This window comes from Ctenopharyngodon idella, chromosome 10 (genome assembly GCF_019924925.1).
Source record: "Ctenopharyngodon idella isolate HZGC_01 chromosome 10, HZGC01, whole genome shotgun sequence".
NCBI lineage: Eukaryota > Metazoa > Chordata > Actinopteri > Cypriniformes > Xenocyprididae > Ctenopharyngodon > Ctenopharyngodon idella.
The window spans coordinates 46,509,551-46,528,890 of record NC_067229.1 but is presented as its reverse complement, the minus strand read 5'-3'; the positions used below and the strand labels follow the sequence as shown (position 1 = coordinate 46,528,890).

General features: G+C 35.7%; 1 protein-coding gene across 1 annotated transcript; it reads right to left on the bottom strand.

Moving 5' to 3' along the window:
* Positions 1-207: 207 nt before the first annotated feature.
* Positions 208-19,293, bottom strand: LOC127520990 (huntingtin-interacting protein 1-related protein). The gene is made up of 34 exons (XM_051909804.1): positions 19,153-19,293; positions 17,168-17,231; positions 16,497-16,639; positions 16,348-16,404; positions 16,146-16,226; positions 15,684-15,760; positions 15,540-15,601; positions 14,918-15,058; positions 14,773-14,830; positions 13,669-13,744; positions 13,396-13,527; positions 13,227-13,276; positions 12,777-12,849; positions 12,506-12,689; positions 11,134-11,222; positions 10,728-10,844; positions 9,842-9,943; positions 9,523-9,717; positions 9,245-9,355; positions 7,491-7,685; positions 7,100-7,250; positions 6,933-7,019; positions 5,702-5,809; positions 4,727-4,863; positions 4,525-4,635; positions 4,382-4,440; positions 4,269-4,299; positions 3,376-3,438; positions 3,191-3,291; positions 3,007-3,112; positions 2,799-2,922; positions 2,618-2,679; positions 663-992; positions 208-545 (listed from the first exon to the last, which is right to left on the bottom strand). Exons 1-34 carry the CDS (start codon positions 19,246-19,248, stop codon positions 537-539), a joined length of 3,582 nt encoding a protein of 1,193 aa, XP_051765764.1. The 5' UTR covers positions 19,249-19,293; the 3' UTR covers positions 208-536.
* Between the last annotated feature and the right edge of the window lie 47 nt (positions 19,294-19,340).

Below are 19,340 nucleotides of genomic sequence, written 5' to 3'. Positions count from 1 at the left end.
TACATATCAATCAGTGACAGTGTGACATGAACGCAGAAATATTGTAAACATTTTATAATAGTGTATAATTAAATATATATTACATGTATAATTAATTTTTTTAAACTCATATTAAATAAGATTACATTTTTAATGGATTTCTCTAACATTCAATTTCTTGTTCAATCGGTAAATACTGGTATTAAAAACAACAAACACAAACATCACTTTCACAACATAATTGATTATTTTTTATTTACTTTAAAAAGGCGTAAAAAGATCCCAAATACAGTAACAGCCACTGATGGTGCTAATAAAAATAGCCTGGTTCTCATTAAAAATGAGAAGAAAACAAATAAAAACAATTACCTGATAAAAAGGTTTCAGTATAGTAATTCACTAAGTGATTATATAAATTATAATATAAATTAATAGGCATAATTTCACCATACAGTATTGTCAAACCATGCAGGGGGATACAGAGAGTCTAATGATGCGATACAGAATAATGTACATTATTATCGGATGGTTTCTTCTTTATACATCCAGGGCTTCTTTCACCTAAACTGTGAAAAATAAAAGTACAAGAATGACTTAAAGTCTGAATGTCATTATAATGGCAATATTGACACTGGAAATACAGGTGAAGTGGTCCAAAGCAAACTGTGTCCGTTAATACTTACTGCATTCTTGAGGATGCTGCCTGATTTATGAAAGATTGAGGTTCGTTTAGAGCTGGTTTTGGCAGGCTCGGGTGCGGGGGGCTCTGGTCCGGGCGGGTCCAGTCTAAGAGGTTCGAATCTGGGTAGATCCAGTGTGAACACATCCAGACTGGGCAGTTCCATTGTGGGTGGATCAGGAAAAACGGTAGGCAGTGAACTGTCGAAACTATTGACTGCGCTCTCTGGAGGCGAGTCCATTGGGATCCCTCCTATCTCGTAGTGCTTTTTCCTGAGCTCTCCCAACCGTATGCGCTCGTTCGCCAGCTGCTTCTCCAACTCTAACACTTTCACCTGTAAACAAACAGGAGTTTATGTTTATGCATTTCAAGTCAAGCATGAAATGGTATTTGCATATCATTTTACTTGCAAAATGACTTGATTTAATCCTCTGGGATTTGATGGATGGTGTAAACAACATTTTTGTATCAGATTGGATTCTGTGTTAAATTTGAGTTTGCAGCAGGGTCGGAAATGAACGGGCTTTGCTTGCTTTCTGTATATAATTTATTCCATTTCGTTTTTCATTCTACTAAAATAGCCAATCTAATTCGTAAAAAGCAATACACTAATTATTATTGATTTTACAGTCCTACCCTGTAATGAGCTCCTGTTTTTATTTTATTTTATAATAGATATACTTTATGTAGGCTATTTTTACATGATGTAATTGTTATATAAATACATGTATGCAACCATTGAGCAGCATTAAAGTGATAGTTCACCCAAAAATTATCCCATGATTTACTCACCCTCAAGCCATCCTAGGTGTATATGACTATCTTCTTTCAGATGAACACAATCAGTTATATTGAATATATCCTGGCTCTTTCAAGCTTTATAATGGTAGTAAATGGGGGGCGAGATTTTGAAGCCCAAAAACATGCATCCATCCATCATAAAAATAATCCATACATCTCCAGTGGGTTAATAAAGACCTTCTGAAGTGAAGCGATGGGTTTTTTTAAAGAAAAATATCCATATTTAAAACCTTATAAACTATAATAACTGGCTTCTGGTAATGGCCGTATGTGAGTCTAGTTCAGGCGAAAGAGTGACATCTGACCAAAGATCAAAGCAAAACACCGGTCTCGAATTAGAAGTCTAAAACGAGAAGTTTCAAAGAGAAATATCAGAGGATTTCGATATAAGAGAAGAGGAGTTTGAGTTTGTTGCACAGCCCTATTTGTTTGAACCGCGAGAGGCGTTTAGTCTCACCGATTATTATAGTTATTATAGAAACCAGTTATTATAGTTAATGTAGTTTTAAATATTCAATTTTTCTTCCAAAAATCCATTGTTTCGCTTCAGAAAGCATTTATTAACCCCCTGGAGCCGTATGGATTACTTTTATGATGGAAAGATGTACTTTTTTTGGACTTGCCCCCCATTCACTTCCATTAAAAAGCTTGGAAGAGCCAGGATATTTTTAATTATAACTCCAATAGTGATCTTCTGAAAGAAGATAGTCTTATACACCTAGAATGGCTTGAGGGTGAGTAAATCATGGGGTAATTTTCATTTTGGGTGAACAAACCCTTTTAACAGTCTGGGCAAATACATATAAATGCCATGTCAGATGCAGCTTCTGTTCCACCTTGGCAATGTAAAGATGGCTTTTGTTGATTTTGATAGCATTTTATTGGTAATAGTTTTCTGATTGATAGAAGTAACTGGTTAAATTTAAGTATTTGACATAAAAGACAACAAAGATACATTTTAAGGTAATTAATAAATAATAATAATTAAATAATTAATAAAATCTTCCCTTACGAAGGTAAAAAATGCCTATGTAAATCAATTCAGGGGGCAAATATTGTCCATTAATTGAAAAGTTAAATTCTGACACTGGTTTGCTGTGGTTTCTGGCACTCTACTCCCCTCCTAAAACACTACCATTTTCACTTTGGTAAACTTACCTGGGAATCCATTTCTTCTGTTTTGAGCTTTATAAGAGACAGGCCAGAAAAGTCCATGGAGTCTGTGGGGAAAAACAGGACAAACTTAATGTGCTTTCTGGCGATGTTGTGGACGCTACAAACTTCACTACCTGCGTAGAGTATGTTTCATGTTTTTTGCATTTGTGTCCATGACACTCACTTTTGTCCTCAATCTGCATTTGTCCTGACTTGGTAGATGTCACCACAACAGCGGCCATGTCGTTCACGTGGCGGGATGCCTGCTGTAAAGCATGGAGCTTCTTGTTGCCTCGATCCGCCTTTACCTGTTAAATGAAGGATCGATGTGTCAGAATACACTGATTTGATTGAATTAAAAATCACACTTATATCGATCTCATGGATTTTACCTTTGAAGCAGCGACAAGCTGTGCCGTACTGGCCGCGATCTCATGAGAGCAGACAATCAGCTCTTCATATTTTCCTTTATCAGTCACGACTTTATCAGCTGATTCACTTTGTGAGAATAAATCACAGTTATACAGACTGACACTAATAAATCCAGGTTAAATCTACACACTCAAATGTACTCACAGCATCTGCGTTGCACCCCATCCAACAGCCTTTGATGCAGAGATGAGACCCTCCGTCCAACGTGAATTTTTAGCATAAAAGTCTTTAACAGAACCGGCACCCTAAGACACACACAAGACCCTGCGTTTGAGTGTGTGAATACGTATTATTTATTATCTTAAATTGCTCCTATGACCAAATCGTACCCGGCCACTTTCCACAATGTCTCTCTGCAGGTCAGTAGAGGCCATCACCAGCATGTGTATAGCCTACGGACAAGGTGACAGAAGTGATGAAAAATTACATTTATCTTGACATATACCACTGTTTAAAAGTTTGGGGTCGGTAAGATTTTTTAATTAGTCCGATCAACTTGAAAATTGGCATGCAGTGTCTTTGTCCGAGGTGCCATGTCTTTCTATGAGGACATTGGCGTGTCTCAAAAAACATGTTCGCCGTTGGCCAATGAAGTTTGAGCAGCTATTAGACAAGGATAACAGAGTCCGATTGGAACGAAACTCACTGGGCCTGTTTGACTTGCGGCCCTAGAGGCCTGTGAGAAATTCGAAAGAAATCAGCCACCAGAGGGGCGCCTTCACATTTATCACGTGTGTAAAGGATCGTGTATCGTGTGTTTTTTCGCATGTGCCCACAAAATTTGTACCACATGGCAGAACTCCTCATTCTGAGCAACTTTGCCTCTAGCAAACCACCGCTGTCCATCGAATCATTCGTTAAATATGGGAGATTATTTAAAAAAAACAACTTTGGCGAACTAGTCCTAGGTTTTTGGCTCAACCTCGATAACTGTTAAAAAGCTTTAAAAACTATATATTTCCTGTTGTAAATTGCCTGTATTTGCTGTAAATGGTCTTTTATAGGCTTGCTGATTAAAATATAATACCTTTTTACGCATGTTCAAAGGCCTTAAAGCACTTGAACCCCGATAATTGCCGCTCGCAGCTAGATTTTTGTAACATTATAAATGTATTGTCACGTTTGATCAATTTAATGTGTCCTTGCTGAATAAAAGTAATTTCTTTCAAACATTTGAACAGTAGTGTATTTAACTCATTCATCTGTTTGAGTCTAAACATACCTTCATTAGATCCGAACAGGAGCCAATGATGCTGTAATAGAACAAAACACAAACACTGAAATACATAAACACATAAACTTTATGGTATCTATAAAAATATATCCCAAACTAACCTTTTGTTAACTTCCAGTTTCACTCCAGATGTATCTCTTCTTGCCTGGCTCAATATTTCCTGTATTACATAAGAAAAACCCATGAAGTCATAGCAAATGAGCATCGAGTTGAACTCAGAATCATGAACACAGTGCTAACTTACATCCATTCTCAGCACAGCATCTTCAATGGCAGAGGAAGTCGCAGCCATTTCCTTATCAACCATATCTGCCAGCTCTTCCTTCCGTACGTCTGCTCCCCTGGGCCGCAGGTCCTGCGAGAGACCGGGAGAGAGGTCACTTATTACTCCACACAAACACCAGCAGCATATAAAGTCTGAAGATGGCATCTCTGGTCCACCGCACCTGTCCTTGGTTGAGGATACGCTGGACCACGTAGCGGACGGCAGTGGGGTCTGCTCTCGGGAGGGTGGCCTTCATCTTCAGCTCTTTCAGGTACTGGAGACAGTGAGTGGCACAATCCCGACAGTTATCCGTCAAACCTATGGAGAAATGAACCAAAACTGCATCAGGAAAAAAACTGCTTGTACACGTTTAAGGTGGTCAAGATGGTTTTTGAAGCATGGTAGATGTTTTGCTGCTGATTCAAGATGGTAAAGCAGCTCTAAATAGCTTGACCGATATGGTATATAACATTGCAACCTGGTCTATGGTTTACAGTCCAGTCTAGACCAGCTTGGACCATCTAAGGAACATAAATGAGCAGATTGGACCAGCTAAAAACCATGCAAAACCATCTGGTATAAGCTGGATTTTCTAATGCAAATCATCTTGTAATACAAAACTTTGAATAAACTTAAAGGCCGTGTTAATTTGTAACTTATTTTTAAGAAATTACAAATCTAGACCAGATTAGACCATCTAAGGACCATAAATGAGGAGCTTGGACCAGCCAAAAACTTTAAAAACTGTGTTCATTTACAACTATTTTTTTTTTCTTATAAATTATATCTAGACCAGCTTTGGTCATTTAAGGACCATAAATGAGCAGCTTGGACCAGCTAAAAACCAAGCAAAACACGCAAAACAGTTTGGTATTAGCTGGATTATGTAATACAAAACTTCAAATGACTATGAAGATAATTTTGGACTAGCTAAAAACCATGCAAAATAATCTGGTCTTTCTAATGCAAATCATTGGTACAAATTTTGTAAAACAAAACTGAATGACTGAATTTGTTAATGCAATTTTTTTTAAAGAAATTATCAATGTTTTGTATATAATGTTTTGTAGAGAATGATTCATTTTGAATGTCAACAGCACTGTATACATAAGAATGAGCTTTTTTTTTAATAGTAAAGAATAATTTTGGCTCTCACGGTCAGCTTGGTCCGTTGGTGCTGAATGGGCAGTGCCTGCTCCGTTAACAATAGTGTCAGCGATGAGATGGGAGAACTGGGTCACCGACCTCAACAAACCACTTGCATCTAGAGGAAGAGGAAGAGATTAAATCCAAATAACGGCTAGGGCTGCATGATTGAAGAAAAATGTGATAACTTGTTAAATAATGCGATATTCGATATGCAATACAATAATGCTTTACGTGTGTAAAATCAATGTAAATAATATTTAAATATATTTAAAAACTAAAAAAATTATATAACAAATATACATGTCTCACATTCTTTCTGGGAAAAGAAAGCATCACTGCAACTTCTAAAAAGTGAACAGCAGTGTTTTAGCATTACATTAGAGGCAATGTCACAAATCTGACAATGTCATTTTAACATAAACAAACAAACAAACAAACAAACAAACAAAAAACTCTTTGCTCAACTTGGTAAAATATAGTTATATCAACCTGAAAAATTTAACATCAAGAACATCCAGGTAAACAAAAACACCTGGAACTAGGGGTGGACGATTAGTTATTTTTATTACAGAAACTGAATAATCAAATGTAAAAATAAAACAATGCATAGTCATCACATTAATTAAATATACATTGATTCATATTATAACTACAAAAGTTATTCAGTCAAGAAGCAGTGACTTATTTTGCTGTTTGACAGACAGCAGCAGCAGCAGCAGGTATACTGTTTTAGGCTGCTGTCACTTTAAGAACTAATGCACGGATCCTATTGACACACATCCGATTTCTTTCCTAACTGTTTGCGTCCACTTAAGACTTAACCGACTGTTTACATGAATACTCGGCAAGACAGGCAATGTGTCATAACTGTGTGTGTATTTGACCGTTTGAGTGCACTAAGCCGCAAAAGAGAACTGAATTCAGGACTGAATGCTGTCTGAGAGGCGGCTTTCTGTGTGCGCGGTTCAGCGCGAGTACAGCAATAAGTTGTTTTCCGCAGCTTATTGCGCTTAACAACTCTTTTTAACGTCAAGCAAGTCACACATAAGTAACAGTCGCGTGCCCAGTCTATTCTCTGCTATATGCGTTGACCTAAAACTTTGACTTTTTTCAACTTTTTGAAGTAGCCTATTAAAATCATTCAGATATCGCAAGCAGTTGTGATATGCATATTGCAATATTTCGATAATTTACTACTAACGGCTGAACCTTTACCTTACTGATGAGAGCAACCTTACCATCATAATTCCTTAAATAGGCCGCATGACTCTGCTGCATCTTATCAATGGATGCCAACGTCAACTCGGCCCGATTGATCAAATAATCTGCAAGCAGAGATTAGAGATATGTAAAGTAAAAAAACTGATGAGGATATTCAGAGGTATGAGGAGGAGGAAGGACAGACCTGGGGTGCTGATGCAGCGCACATGTAGCGGATCATCCACTTTGGCCACGGCGTCCAGCACGATGCCCTCGGCCTCCACCACGGCACACTGCAACAGACTGAACTGCTCGTCCTGAAGCCTTTGCTGCAAAACTCCTGAGTCCTGACTCAACTGCACAGAAAAATACACCACAAAGACAACAATTAACACCCTCAAAACACACTACAGTACATACACCTGGGCTACATTCTAGTTTAATAGGTTCAGAGCGTCGTACCTATTAATGTCGCACTTTGAAAATGTATTGTTTTGTATCGTAATTCAGTATTAAATCATACTTAGATTTTCTAAGTATGCTTCCATGCGTGCTTTTTGGAGGCATCTTGCCCACAATCCCTTGTTTTTTCTGACCTTAGCCTGCATTTGGTTGTGCAGCGCTGCCACCTCTCTCTGATATCTGTCTTTCTCCTGCAGCAGCGTGGCCTGGTGGAGTTGGGCGGCCTGACGCATGTTAGTGATCTCGGCCTCCTGTTCTCTCACTGAACGTAGAAGAACCTCCTTCTCTGCCTGCAGACCCACTAACACGCTGCTCAGCTGGTCTCCTGTCTAAAACACACATACAAACAAAAATAATACATAGTTTTGAAGGTGTAGTGGTGACCCAGCAGTGACAAACTGATTACATGCCTGGTTCTAGTATATATCGGCCAGGCTGTGTTATTGGTCGATATTTTGCGCATAGTCAATATATATACAGTCAAACCAAAATTTATTCAGACACCTTGAACATTTCATTCATTAATTCAGTTTATTCACTATAGTTTAAAAAAATGGTAATAAAATATGACAAGATCTCAGAGTTAAACTGTGTCAGAAAAAATTAATCTTAATTATGTCAGATAACACTTAGGCAAAACATGGTCAGGTCAAAGTGTCTGAATAATTTTTGGTTTCAAATTTGTATCAATTTTACTGGTAGTCCACTGTATGAAGAATCTGTGGGTATAATATGTCACAGTTTACTTTATTTTGCTATCCTCACTTACATAAATGAACTATAGTGTCCTGCACCCAAGAGTAAAAATATATAAAAAATGTCTGAATAATTTTTGGTCTGACCTTATATATATATCAATCTTTTGTAAAAGATGTTAATTTGGTATATTTACATTTTTTTAGTAAATAATATTTCAAAATTCACTCTCTGAATATTGATATAACTAATATTTATATAAGAAGTGTTTATACTATATTATATTATATTACAAAAACTGTATATTATTATTTGCTATTATTAAATTATATTATATATCATATTTCTGATATTTTTATTATATATTATAATAAAAATATCCCTTAGTTTTATATCATATTTCAGTACTATGTTTTTTTCAATCTTTTCTAAAATATGTAAATTTGGTATCTGCAATTTTGTGAATTTTACTTTTTTTTTTTGTCAATAATATTTTAAAACAAATATTTCCATTCTCTAAATATATACCTAATATTTATATAACTACTGTTTATTATGTTATATTATATTATATTATATTATAAAACTGTATATTAATATTTGCTATTATAAAATTCTATTATATATCATATTTCATAACTGATATTTTTATTATATTTTTTACATTATAATAAAAATATTCTATTAATATTTGATATTATTAAATTCTATTATATATCATATGTCAGAACAATTTTTTTTTTCAATCTTTTGTAAAAATGTAAATTTGGTATTTCAATTTTGTGCATTTTACATCATTTTTATGTATATAATATTTTATAACTAATATTTCCACTCCTTAAACATTGACTTAGCTAATATTTATATAACTAGTGTTTATTATATTATATTATATAAAAATATTATATTAATATTTGCTCTTATTAAATTGTATTATATGCCATATTTCACTACTATATAAGTTATCAATCAGCCAGCCTGCTCTCTAAATGTGGTATCAGCATCAGATGTTGTAAAAATGATATTGGTCAACCACTAATACAAATGTCTGTATGCTGGTGAAAATGGGTAGTAGACATGAAACGCTTTGGGAAACTGGGAAAAAGTCACAATATGCATCAATTGCACAAATATAAACATCCACACTTGCAAATGTTAGTAAGAGAAAGACTCGTGAAGAGGAAATCCTCACAGTTTCTTTACTGTTCAGAGCGCTCTGAGCACGCAGCGCCTCTGCTCGCTTCTCCTCCAGCTCGCGTCTCAGTTTCTCCATCTCCAGCTGCTGCTCCTGTTCCCGACACAACTGACCACAAACACACAGCAAAACAAATGACTAAAACCTCTCATTCTTATGCTGTTTTGTGGCACTGAGTAAAATTGTGATAGCAAAAAACTGCCTGTAAGTTGACACTAATGGGACATTTCTAGATTTAATTTAGGTTGTTCTACATCACAGGAAGTTGCACTGACTTTTTCCTGCAGTTGGTTCTGCAGTGCTGTCATCTCTCTCTGATGTCGGTCTCTCTCCTGCTGTAGGGTGGTCTGGTGGAATTGGACGGCCTGACGCAGACTAGCGATCTCAGCTTCCTGATCTTTAACTATACGAAGGAGTGCCTCTTTTTCTGCCTGCAGACCCACCAACAAACTGCCCAGCTCATCTCCAGCCTACAAACACACAGTGATCACAGAAACAGTACATAGTAAATACTAGGATTTTTTAATGCATTCAGTTACTAATCAAGAAGCATGAAAATCTGCAGTCATTTGTGTGCATGGACGGAGGTCCTACCTTCTCCTTGCTCTGCAAAGTGTTATGGACTTGGGACATTTCAGCCCTCTCGATTGCTAGCTCATGTTTCAAACGTTCAATTTCTGCTCTCTGTGCCTCCAGCTGAAAAATTACAGTTCAGTTAATGACAGGTGGAAATTTTGGGCAGGCCAATATGTATATGTATCAGGTACAAATAAATCTTCAATGGACACTTTCTCTTTTAAAATAATAATGAGCAAATCAAAAGTTTGGGGCCAGCAAATTGTTTTAAGAAATTTATACTTTTATTCATCAAGAATGTATTAAATTGATCAAAAGTGACAGTAAAGACATTTATAATGCTACAAAAATGTTGTTTCCACAAAAATCTGAAGCAAACTGTTTTTACTGATAATAATCAGAAATGTTTCTTGAGCAGCAAATGATTTCTGAAAGATCATGTGACACTGAAGACTGGAGTAATGATGCTGAAAATTCATAATAATTTTCAAACTACATTTTAAAATATATTCAAATAGAAACATTTCTTTTGAATTGTAATTATATTTTATAAAATTACTGTTTTTATTGTATTTTTGCAGCCTTGGTGAAAATAAGTTCAATGTTCAAAAACATTAAAAAATCTTACCAACCCCAAACTTTTGAACAGTAATGTATGTGTAAAATAAAAACATCTCCTTTCAACAAGTATATGCACGTTTCATTTGGTGTCATGCAATTTTAATTCAATTATTATCAAATATATACATATACTGGAATTATATCAGATATCTGCATCAGCCAATGAAAAACTCCTATTGGTCAAGCAGTACGTTCAGTGTAGTGTCCAGGTTAGTGTGAGTGGTAAGAAAACTTCTCTAAACCTCAAAAATGATTTATCAAAGATAAATGTGTAGCGTGTGACCTGGGCGCTGTTGTCCTGTCTCAGTTGTTGTATCTCTATCGCCATCTGTTGTTTGGCCGTGAGCAGCTCCTCCTGTGCTTGCTGAGTGCTGCTGATCTGCTTCATCATCTCTGTATTCTGACACACACAACAATGACAATAACCATACAGCAAAGACATTTCACCTTCTTAAGTTCATATAGGATGAATGAAGGTATTTTTTTCTCCAGAACTCCTTGTGTTAACATATTTCTTGCATTAAGTCTCAGAAATGTGAGGAACATGATCACAATGCGTTTTGATGTTTTTGTGCAGTTTTACTGGAGGCTCACACATGATTGATGCTGCATGTGACAAAATTACAGACACTGCTTGTCATTAAAATGTGAGGAAAATAATTCAGTTATCATAGGCACAAAACCTTTACCTTCCGCATGAGATCAGCATGTCTGCTGACCAGCTCGGCGTGTTTCTCTTTGAGTCGTGAGAAGTGTATCTGAGCAGTTTGAGCTCTGCCTAGAAAACATGAGAACAAGAGATCAGCCTCACTCTGAGATTTTCATATACACTACTGTTCAAACGTCTCTTCTGCTCACCAAGGCTGAATTTATTTGATCAAAAATACAGTAAAAACAGTCATATTGTGAAATATTATTACAATTTAAAAGAACTGTTTTCTATGTGAATATATTTTAAAATGTAATTTATTCCTGTGATCAAAGTTGAATTTTCAGCATCATTACTCCAGTCTTTAGTGTCACATGATCCTTCAGAAATCATTCTATGTTGATTTGCTGCTCAACAAACATTTATTCTTATTATTAATGTTTAAAACACTTCTGCTGCTTCATATTTTTGTGGAAACCGTGACACGTTTTATTTTTTAAGATTCTTTGATGAATAGAAAATTCAAAACAGCATTTATTTTAAATATAATCTTTTGTAACATTATAAATGTCTTTACTGTCACTTTTGATCAATGTAATGCATCCAAACTTATTGTGAAGTGTTACCAAAAAATCTCCAAACTTTTGTACGGTAATGTATGTGTTTTTAAAGGAATAGTTCACTTTCAAATAAAAATTTCCTGATAATTTACTCACCCCTATGTCATCCAAGATGTCCATGTCCTTCTTTCTTCAGTCGAAAAGAAATTAAGGTTTTTAATGAAAACATTCCAGGATTATTCTCCTAATAATGGACTTCAATGGTCTCCAAACGGTTGAAGGTCAAAATTACAGTTTCAGTGCAGCTTCAAAGGGCTTTGAACGATACCAGACGAGGAATAAGGGTCTTATCTAGCGAAGCGATCGGTCATTTTCTAAAAAAATATCAAAATGTATATGCTTTATAGGCACAAATGATCGCATCACAAGTGCTTCCACCAGAACGCGATTCTGTATTCTTCAAAAAGCTTACGCTGAATGTCCTACGCCTTCCCTATTCAACTTACGGAAAAAACGGAACTGGCGCCGCGTTCGTTCCTTAAGTTGAATAGAATAGAAAATGACCGATCGTTTCGCTAGATAAGACCCTTATTCCTCGTCTGGTATCGTTTAAAGCCCTTTGAAGCAGCACTGAAACTGTAATTTTGACCTTCAACCGTTTGGAGACCATTGAAGTCCACTATATGGAGAAAAATCCTGGAATGTTTTCATCAAAAACCTTAATTTCTTTTCGACTGAAGAAAGAAGGACATGGACATCTTGGATGACATGGGGGTGAGTAAATTATCAGGAAAATTTTTATTTGAAAGTGGACTAATCCTTTAAGTGTGTCTGGGGTCAGAGGTCACTCACTGCCCGCGTCATCAGCTGTGGCCTGAATGTTGGCAGCGACTGCGGTCTGGGCTCTGAGGTTCTCCACCTCCATGCGCAGTCGTTCGTTCTCCACCAGCGCCATCTGCTTGTGCGTCCGCTGGTCCTCAAGCTCAGATTCCAGTTTATTCACTTGTGTTTTGAGCTGGACCACGGCACGCTGGGCCTGCAGACACATGAATGTTGGGAATCAATCACAGGAGAAGAAAATACTTCTTCAAAAGACAGATGCAATTAAAGTCAAATGTCTAACCTCCACTTTTATGAGCTCCAGCTCTGGTTTCACCACCTCGAGTTCCTTCCTCAGAGTATCAGCCTCAGTCTCTCTGTGTGAGAGGTTATATTATAGGTTAAATGAAAAGAAATGTCAAATGTTTGGACACCAATTTTTTCATTACTGCTATTATTATTTTCCACAATTTATAAAAACAAGAAAGTCATCAAAACTATGAAATAACTATGGAAGCTTGCTTCCCCGCTGAAATAAAAAATAAAAAAGGTAATTGCGACTTTTTATCTCACAATTCTGACTTTTTTTCTTAGAATTGCGAGATATAAACTCACAATTGCGAGTTATAAAGTCAAAATTGTGAGATATAAACTCGCAATTGCATGTTATACATAATATCCATTTATACATATTAAATAGATCTCATTTGTAAACTTTCTTTCATAAAGTGAGTAGATCTCAGGTGTGTGTTACCTTTGCTCTGGTATGTCACTTGGAGGGTCAAACTGGTTGTAACCGTAATACTGTTGAGCAAAATAATCCAATGTTAAGATTGTCACAGATGCAGAAAAGCACTTAAGATCTTCTGTGAGCCGATCTACCGGCCTACAGCTAAAGCTCAAGCACTCCAGGCTGTTTTTACCATCTGGTACTGTCCTTCACCAAAATCCAGCTGCGTCTCCGTATCATCATCGTCAGGTATTCTCTCGTTCTGAACGACCACGGGTTTCACGTGATCCGCGAGTGAAGCTGCACGCAGGAAATTCGGAGGCTCCTAAAACATTGAGGAACTTTAATATAAGCAGCATATATTCATATGTGTTTTTCCCACTTGTTATGCTATATGACGATTATTGTTTCTTTCATAGCATTTTGTAATTTGAAATTCAATTAAATATTGATGTGAAAAGCTTACATTAGGAAGATCAGGGATCTGAATAATAGTTTTGAAAAACTCCATCCCTCTCGCTCTCTCGAAAAACTGTGTCAAACTGTGGACGACAAAGACAGACCAATAAACAATTTGGTCAACAATGGTGAAGTATTTTTATATGCCAAACATTAAAAGTACTAAACATTTGACCGACTTTTCTTTTGCACATTTTAATGTTTTGATGCCTGATTTTACTTTGGTGTCAGTGCTGTTTATTTAAAGTGCCCCTGTAGTCAATCATTTTATCCCTTAAAACTCATCTTTGATCAGCAAAATTACATATTTAGAAATTTTTTCCTGTGAAAAAAATTCTTCATGCTTTAAAATAGCTTGAATGTAACTCTACACCCGTGCCTCATTAAGTATACGTGAATGAATGAATATGTTGAATATGAATATGCTAATTAGCCCCGCCTCCACTCGCTCACACCAGCTCAGAGATCCACTCGGTCAACTTACTGAGGTAAGCGCTGCACAATGGTATCGCTTTGTATAATGTCGGACACATAACGGTAATTAATATGATTAGCCTTTTGCTTGATCATGTTATCAAACAGCTAATAATGTGTTGCTAATGTTACACAAACCATGTTCCTATTGACAGCTGTCTTCTAACAATTAGTATCCTTAAAAACACTTTGAACAACTCAGACCGTCAGTGGAGAAAGGCATACAGTTCATCATAACATCGTAATATACATCAGACACCTGCTATATTGCTAAATCTACAAGATTTTTCATATCAACAGAAAAATATACCGGGACAACCTTCTCTTGAGACTTTCTTGCTTCACTGCATAGTAATGATATGCTAAAGCCTGCCTGCACTTTGACGTGATTGGTTACAAGGTCAGAAACACCAGAGATTTCAAACCGCATTTATGACTTTATGAAAATGCTCAGCAATGACTGATGAATTTGCACATGGTTTGTTTTAAAAACACCACATAAACAATATTAAAAACTTGATTTTTACCACAGGTGGACTTTGAATAAATATATGAACCATAATATTGGTCATTGGCAATAACAAATATAATTGCCGGCTTTTGGTATTGACCAAAATGTATTGCAGATCACCGTTACCTGTTGAACTGCTCGCGGAATCGTTCCCTGTGTCCTAACAGAGCGTCCATGGGTATTCCTGTGACACAGATGCACAACGACTGTTGAACTGATTGGAAATGATTCACATAAATAAAGAGAAAAGCATGTAAAGAATGAGACTCACGGCTGTGTAGCTTGAACAGGAGCTTGACCAGGAAATGGTAGAGTGGGCCGCAGTCCTGAATGACCAGAACCAGCGGTGCCAGACGACACTGACCCACTGCTGTGGTAGAGCTGGTGGAGTTGGACTCCATCTGCCGGAAAACTGCATTTAAAAAAGTAAAATATATATATTATACATGCACTACTCATGTCTCTTCTGCTCACCAAGGCTGCATTTATGAATCTGAATTTATTTGATTAAAAATACTGTAAAAACAGTCATATTGTGAAAAGTTTTTACAATTTAAAATAGCTGTTTTCTATGTGAACATATTTTAAAATGTAATTAATTTTTGTGATGTCAAAGCTGAATTTTCAGCATCATTACTCCATGATCCTTCAGAAATCATTCTAATATGATGATTTGCTGCTCAAGAAACATTTCTTGTTATTATTATCAATGTTGAAAACAGTTGTGCTGCTTCATATTTTTGTGCAAACAATGATAATCTTTTGTAACATTATAAATGTCTTTACCGTAACTTTTGATCAATTTAATGCCTCATTTCTGAGTAAAAGCATTTTTTTCAAGTTGGATTAAAAACAAAAACATTATTACATCCTTGATAAGACAGCACGCTTACCTGTTTCCTGCAGCTTTAGAGCTGCTTCCATGTAGTCCAGAACCTCACCTGTCATGTCAAACCTGTATAAATAGCAACCATGAGCATTTATTTCCATTAACAGATTAATCAGGAAACTCATTAAATCATTAGTAATGCACTTACACTTTGTTGATATCAATGGCAATGGCTTTATCAAGAACTTCCTCAGGAGCTTCAAGGTTTGGTGGGATTTCCAGATGCTGTGGGGGAAATATATATATATATATATATATATATATATATATATATGGTAACACTTTAGTACGAAGAACAATTCTCACTTTTAACTAGTTGCTTCTTAGCTTGCATATTGGCTGTTTATTAGTACTTATAAAGCACATATTAATGCCTTATTTTGCATGACCATATTCTACATCTCTAAATCCTAGCCAATACCTAAACTTAAACGCTACAACTAACTTATTAACTATTAATAAGCAGTAAATTAAGAGTGTATTAAGGCAAAAGTCGTAGTTAATAGTGAATATGTGCTCCCCATACCAAAGTGTTACCATAAATATATATATATATATATATATATATGAGAATGAACACAAATGTTATTGAAGGAAACATTAAACTTGCCTTTAAATGGAAATCGATTTTGATGCAGAGCAGCTTGGCGTACAGCGCGACAATATGTCCATATCTATCATGTAGATTCCCCTAAGAACACAGCAAACACATGGAAAATTTAAGTTGAAAGATTCACATGAAAGAATAAACAATTTATATGAGATGATGTAGATCATGACTGTATAACATCCAGATAATTTTAGACACTCACCCATAATGTGCCCATCTGTCTGATGCCTGCGGCGTGACCTCTGCTGTCTCGTAAAGTCTGAAAGAAAGGTAAAACAAAAATGTTCTGTTGTAGGGTCATTTTAGATAAATAAAGTAAAATTAAAGCCATTTGATGATACTGTGACTGACGTTGGGATGGCCATCTCGTAGCAGTTTGTGCACCATGTGGCAGAACTTCCAGCTGAGGATGGCGTTGCTGGACAGCGGTAGACTCACAGCATGAGACCAGAACGTGACGGCGCCGCCTTCCTTATGTGTGCCTAAAATGATCTCTGTACAAATGTTTAGGACAATATACTAATCCAGATGATATATAGCAAAGATGATATATGATGATAAGATGATATTTCAACTGCCTAATTTTAAATGTAACTATATTATCGTCCAGCTTATTATATAAAATTAGATATCTAAGTATGTCCACATTTATTTGCATGCATACATTATACTCAAGTAAGGCTATATATACTAATATGGCAAATCTCAACTGCTTGATTGCTTGTAACATTGCAAAATGTAAACTATATTATCACCAAGCTCTAATCTGCTAAATGCGACATGAAGATATCAAGATATTATAAACATTAACATCATTAGTGTCTGTAAGGCTTTGAAACAATGTTTACTGTGAAAAGTACTAAACATATATTTGACTGACAGATTGACCGATTAAAACTTGGGGATCTGTGTGTAATAATACAAATATTTATTAAAATGATTATAAATAGGAGATATGTGAATTAAACATCATGCCCACATCAGACTAACAAATGCTGTATTAAAACAATACTGAAGGATACTGCGTCCATATTTCTCTTTGATAGGAGCCTCTGCGGTGGTGATGGATTTGGAGATACTTTGAAGCTGTGAAGCAGATGAAATTAAGATTTAATAAAACATCATTAATAAAACACATTAAATGATGCACACATGTAATGCTGAATGAATATGACACAGTTTAAAAGATTAAATAACACACATTACAATGAAGTGAAATGCAAAATAATTGCTGCCAGGTTGATCATCTGAGTCTGATTTTATGCTTAACTAAAAAAAGAGAAAAAAAATGTAGCTGTTTGCATTTAAATAGGCAAATGCTTAAGAGTCTGACTGAATCATTATTGCAGTGATTATTATGTCTCTAGCATGTTATATGTTTGGCAGCAGTTCTTCTAACCCTAACTGATGGAGTGTGTAGCTTTTCATTTCTTAAACAACCATGTAGAAAGACATCATAGCCATATTCCAGGATGACAATGTCAAGATTCATCAGGCTCAAATTGTGAAAGAATGATTCAGAGAGCATGAAGAATCATTTTCACACAAGAATTGGCACCTCTTAAATTCATTGAAAGTCTTTGGGATGTGCTGGAGAAGACTTTACAGAGTGCTCACCTCTTGCATTGTCAATGCAAGATCTTGACCAAAACTTGATGAAATTGTGAAAGAATGGTTGGGAGGGAGCATGAAGAATCATTTTCACAAATGAATTGGCACCTCTCTGAGCCCAGACAAGATCTTGACCATAAACTGATGGACCTCTTGAAGGAAATAAATATTGTGATGTTATAGCATCAAGTTTTGGTCAAGATCTTGTACTGACAATGCAAGAGGTGAGCACTCTGTAAAGTCTTCTCCAGCACATCCCAAAGACTTTCAATGAATTTAAGAGGTGCCAATTCATGTGTGAAAATGATTCTTCATGCTTTCTGAACCATTCTTTCACAATTTGAGCCTGATGAATCTTGACATTGTCATCCTGGAATATGGCCATGATGTGTCTTCCTACATGGTTGTTTAAGAAATGAAAATCTACACACTCCACCAATTAGGGTTAGAAGAACTGCTGCCAAACATATAACATGCTAGAGACATAATAATCACTGCAATAATGATCCAGTCATTGACTCTTTTAAGCATTTGCCTATTTAAATCCAAACAGCTAACTTTTTTTCTGACCGGGTAGTGCATAATACCATATTCATACCATGGTATTAACATGGTACACCAAAAGTACTTCAAATAATACCATGGTGCATCTTAAAAAGATATTACTATGGTAAAATACATTACCATGGTACAAATATATCAAGGTATGACTATTGTACATAGCCAGAACATATGGCACACGTCCATACAAAACAGTATTACCATGGTACATGCCCAAAAAAGATCCCACATGAAAAAATACTATAGTAATTTATTATAAACACTAGGCCTGTAGTGTTTTTTAACCATACTATAGTAAATTGTAGTATACTGTATATATTATAGTATTTAAAACACTGTTAATGAATGCTACAGCATACTGTAGCATTAACTATAGTGAACTGATAAACTGTAATAAATACAGTAATATACTTTAGTTTTTACTACAGTAATATTGTAGTATAATATACCCTATAGTTGTAGAAAACTTAGTACAGTATTGGGCAATTTGTTTATATTACTATAGTTGTTATATTACCACAGAAACTATAGAATGACCACAACAAATTAATTCAAGTACTTTACTATAGTATGGTTCAAAAACACTTTAGTATTTTTTCATGTGGGTGGTATTAAACTGACTAGTACATCAGGGCCCAAAAACATGGTATTATAAAACTACGAAACACTGTATCAGGTGTCATATTACATTACTTTATTATTCAAAGAAAACGCCATATTAATAATAATATTACGATTTTCAGTGAAAGTATCATTAATACGTTATGTGTAAAACAGTGACCGCGGAATATCAAACGCTCGTTGAAGTAAAAATGTGCGCGCGCGTAAATCTCACCTGTAGTTTGACGAATTGCTCCTTTTCCGCTGCTAAAGCCTTTTCAGATTTATCCGTTTTCTCGTTTTTCTTCGATTCGGTTTTCTTTGAGGCCATGTTTAACTTCTTCCTCAGATAAAACCAATTGTACAAATGATCGATTGAGTCTCGACACTCTCTCTCTCTCACACACACACCTGAGATCAACC

Bases quoted from the DNA above. Each gene is read 5' to 3' on its own strand.
- LOC127520990 (XM_051909804.1), bottom strand. From the start codon at position 19,248: ATGGCCTCAAAGAAAACCGAATCGAAGAAAAACGAGAAAACGGATAAA. The intron at 16,405-16,496 runs GTCAGTCACAGT...CCTTTCTTTCAG, and splicing joins TACGAGATGGCCATCCCAAC to ACTTTACGAGACAGCAGAGG. The intron at 9,944-10,727 runs GTCACACGCTAC...GTAATTTTTCAG, and splicing joins GACAGGACAACAGCGCCCAG to CTGGAGGCACAGAGAGCAGA.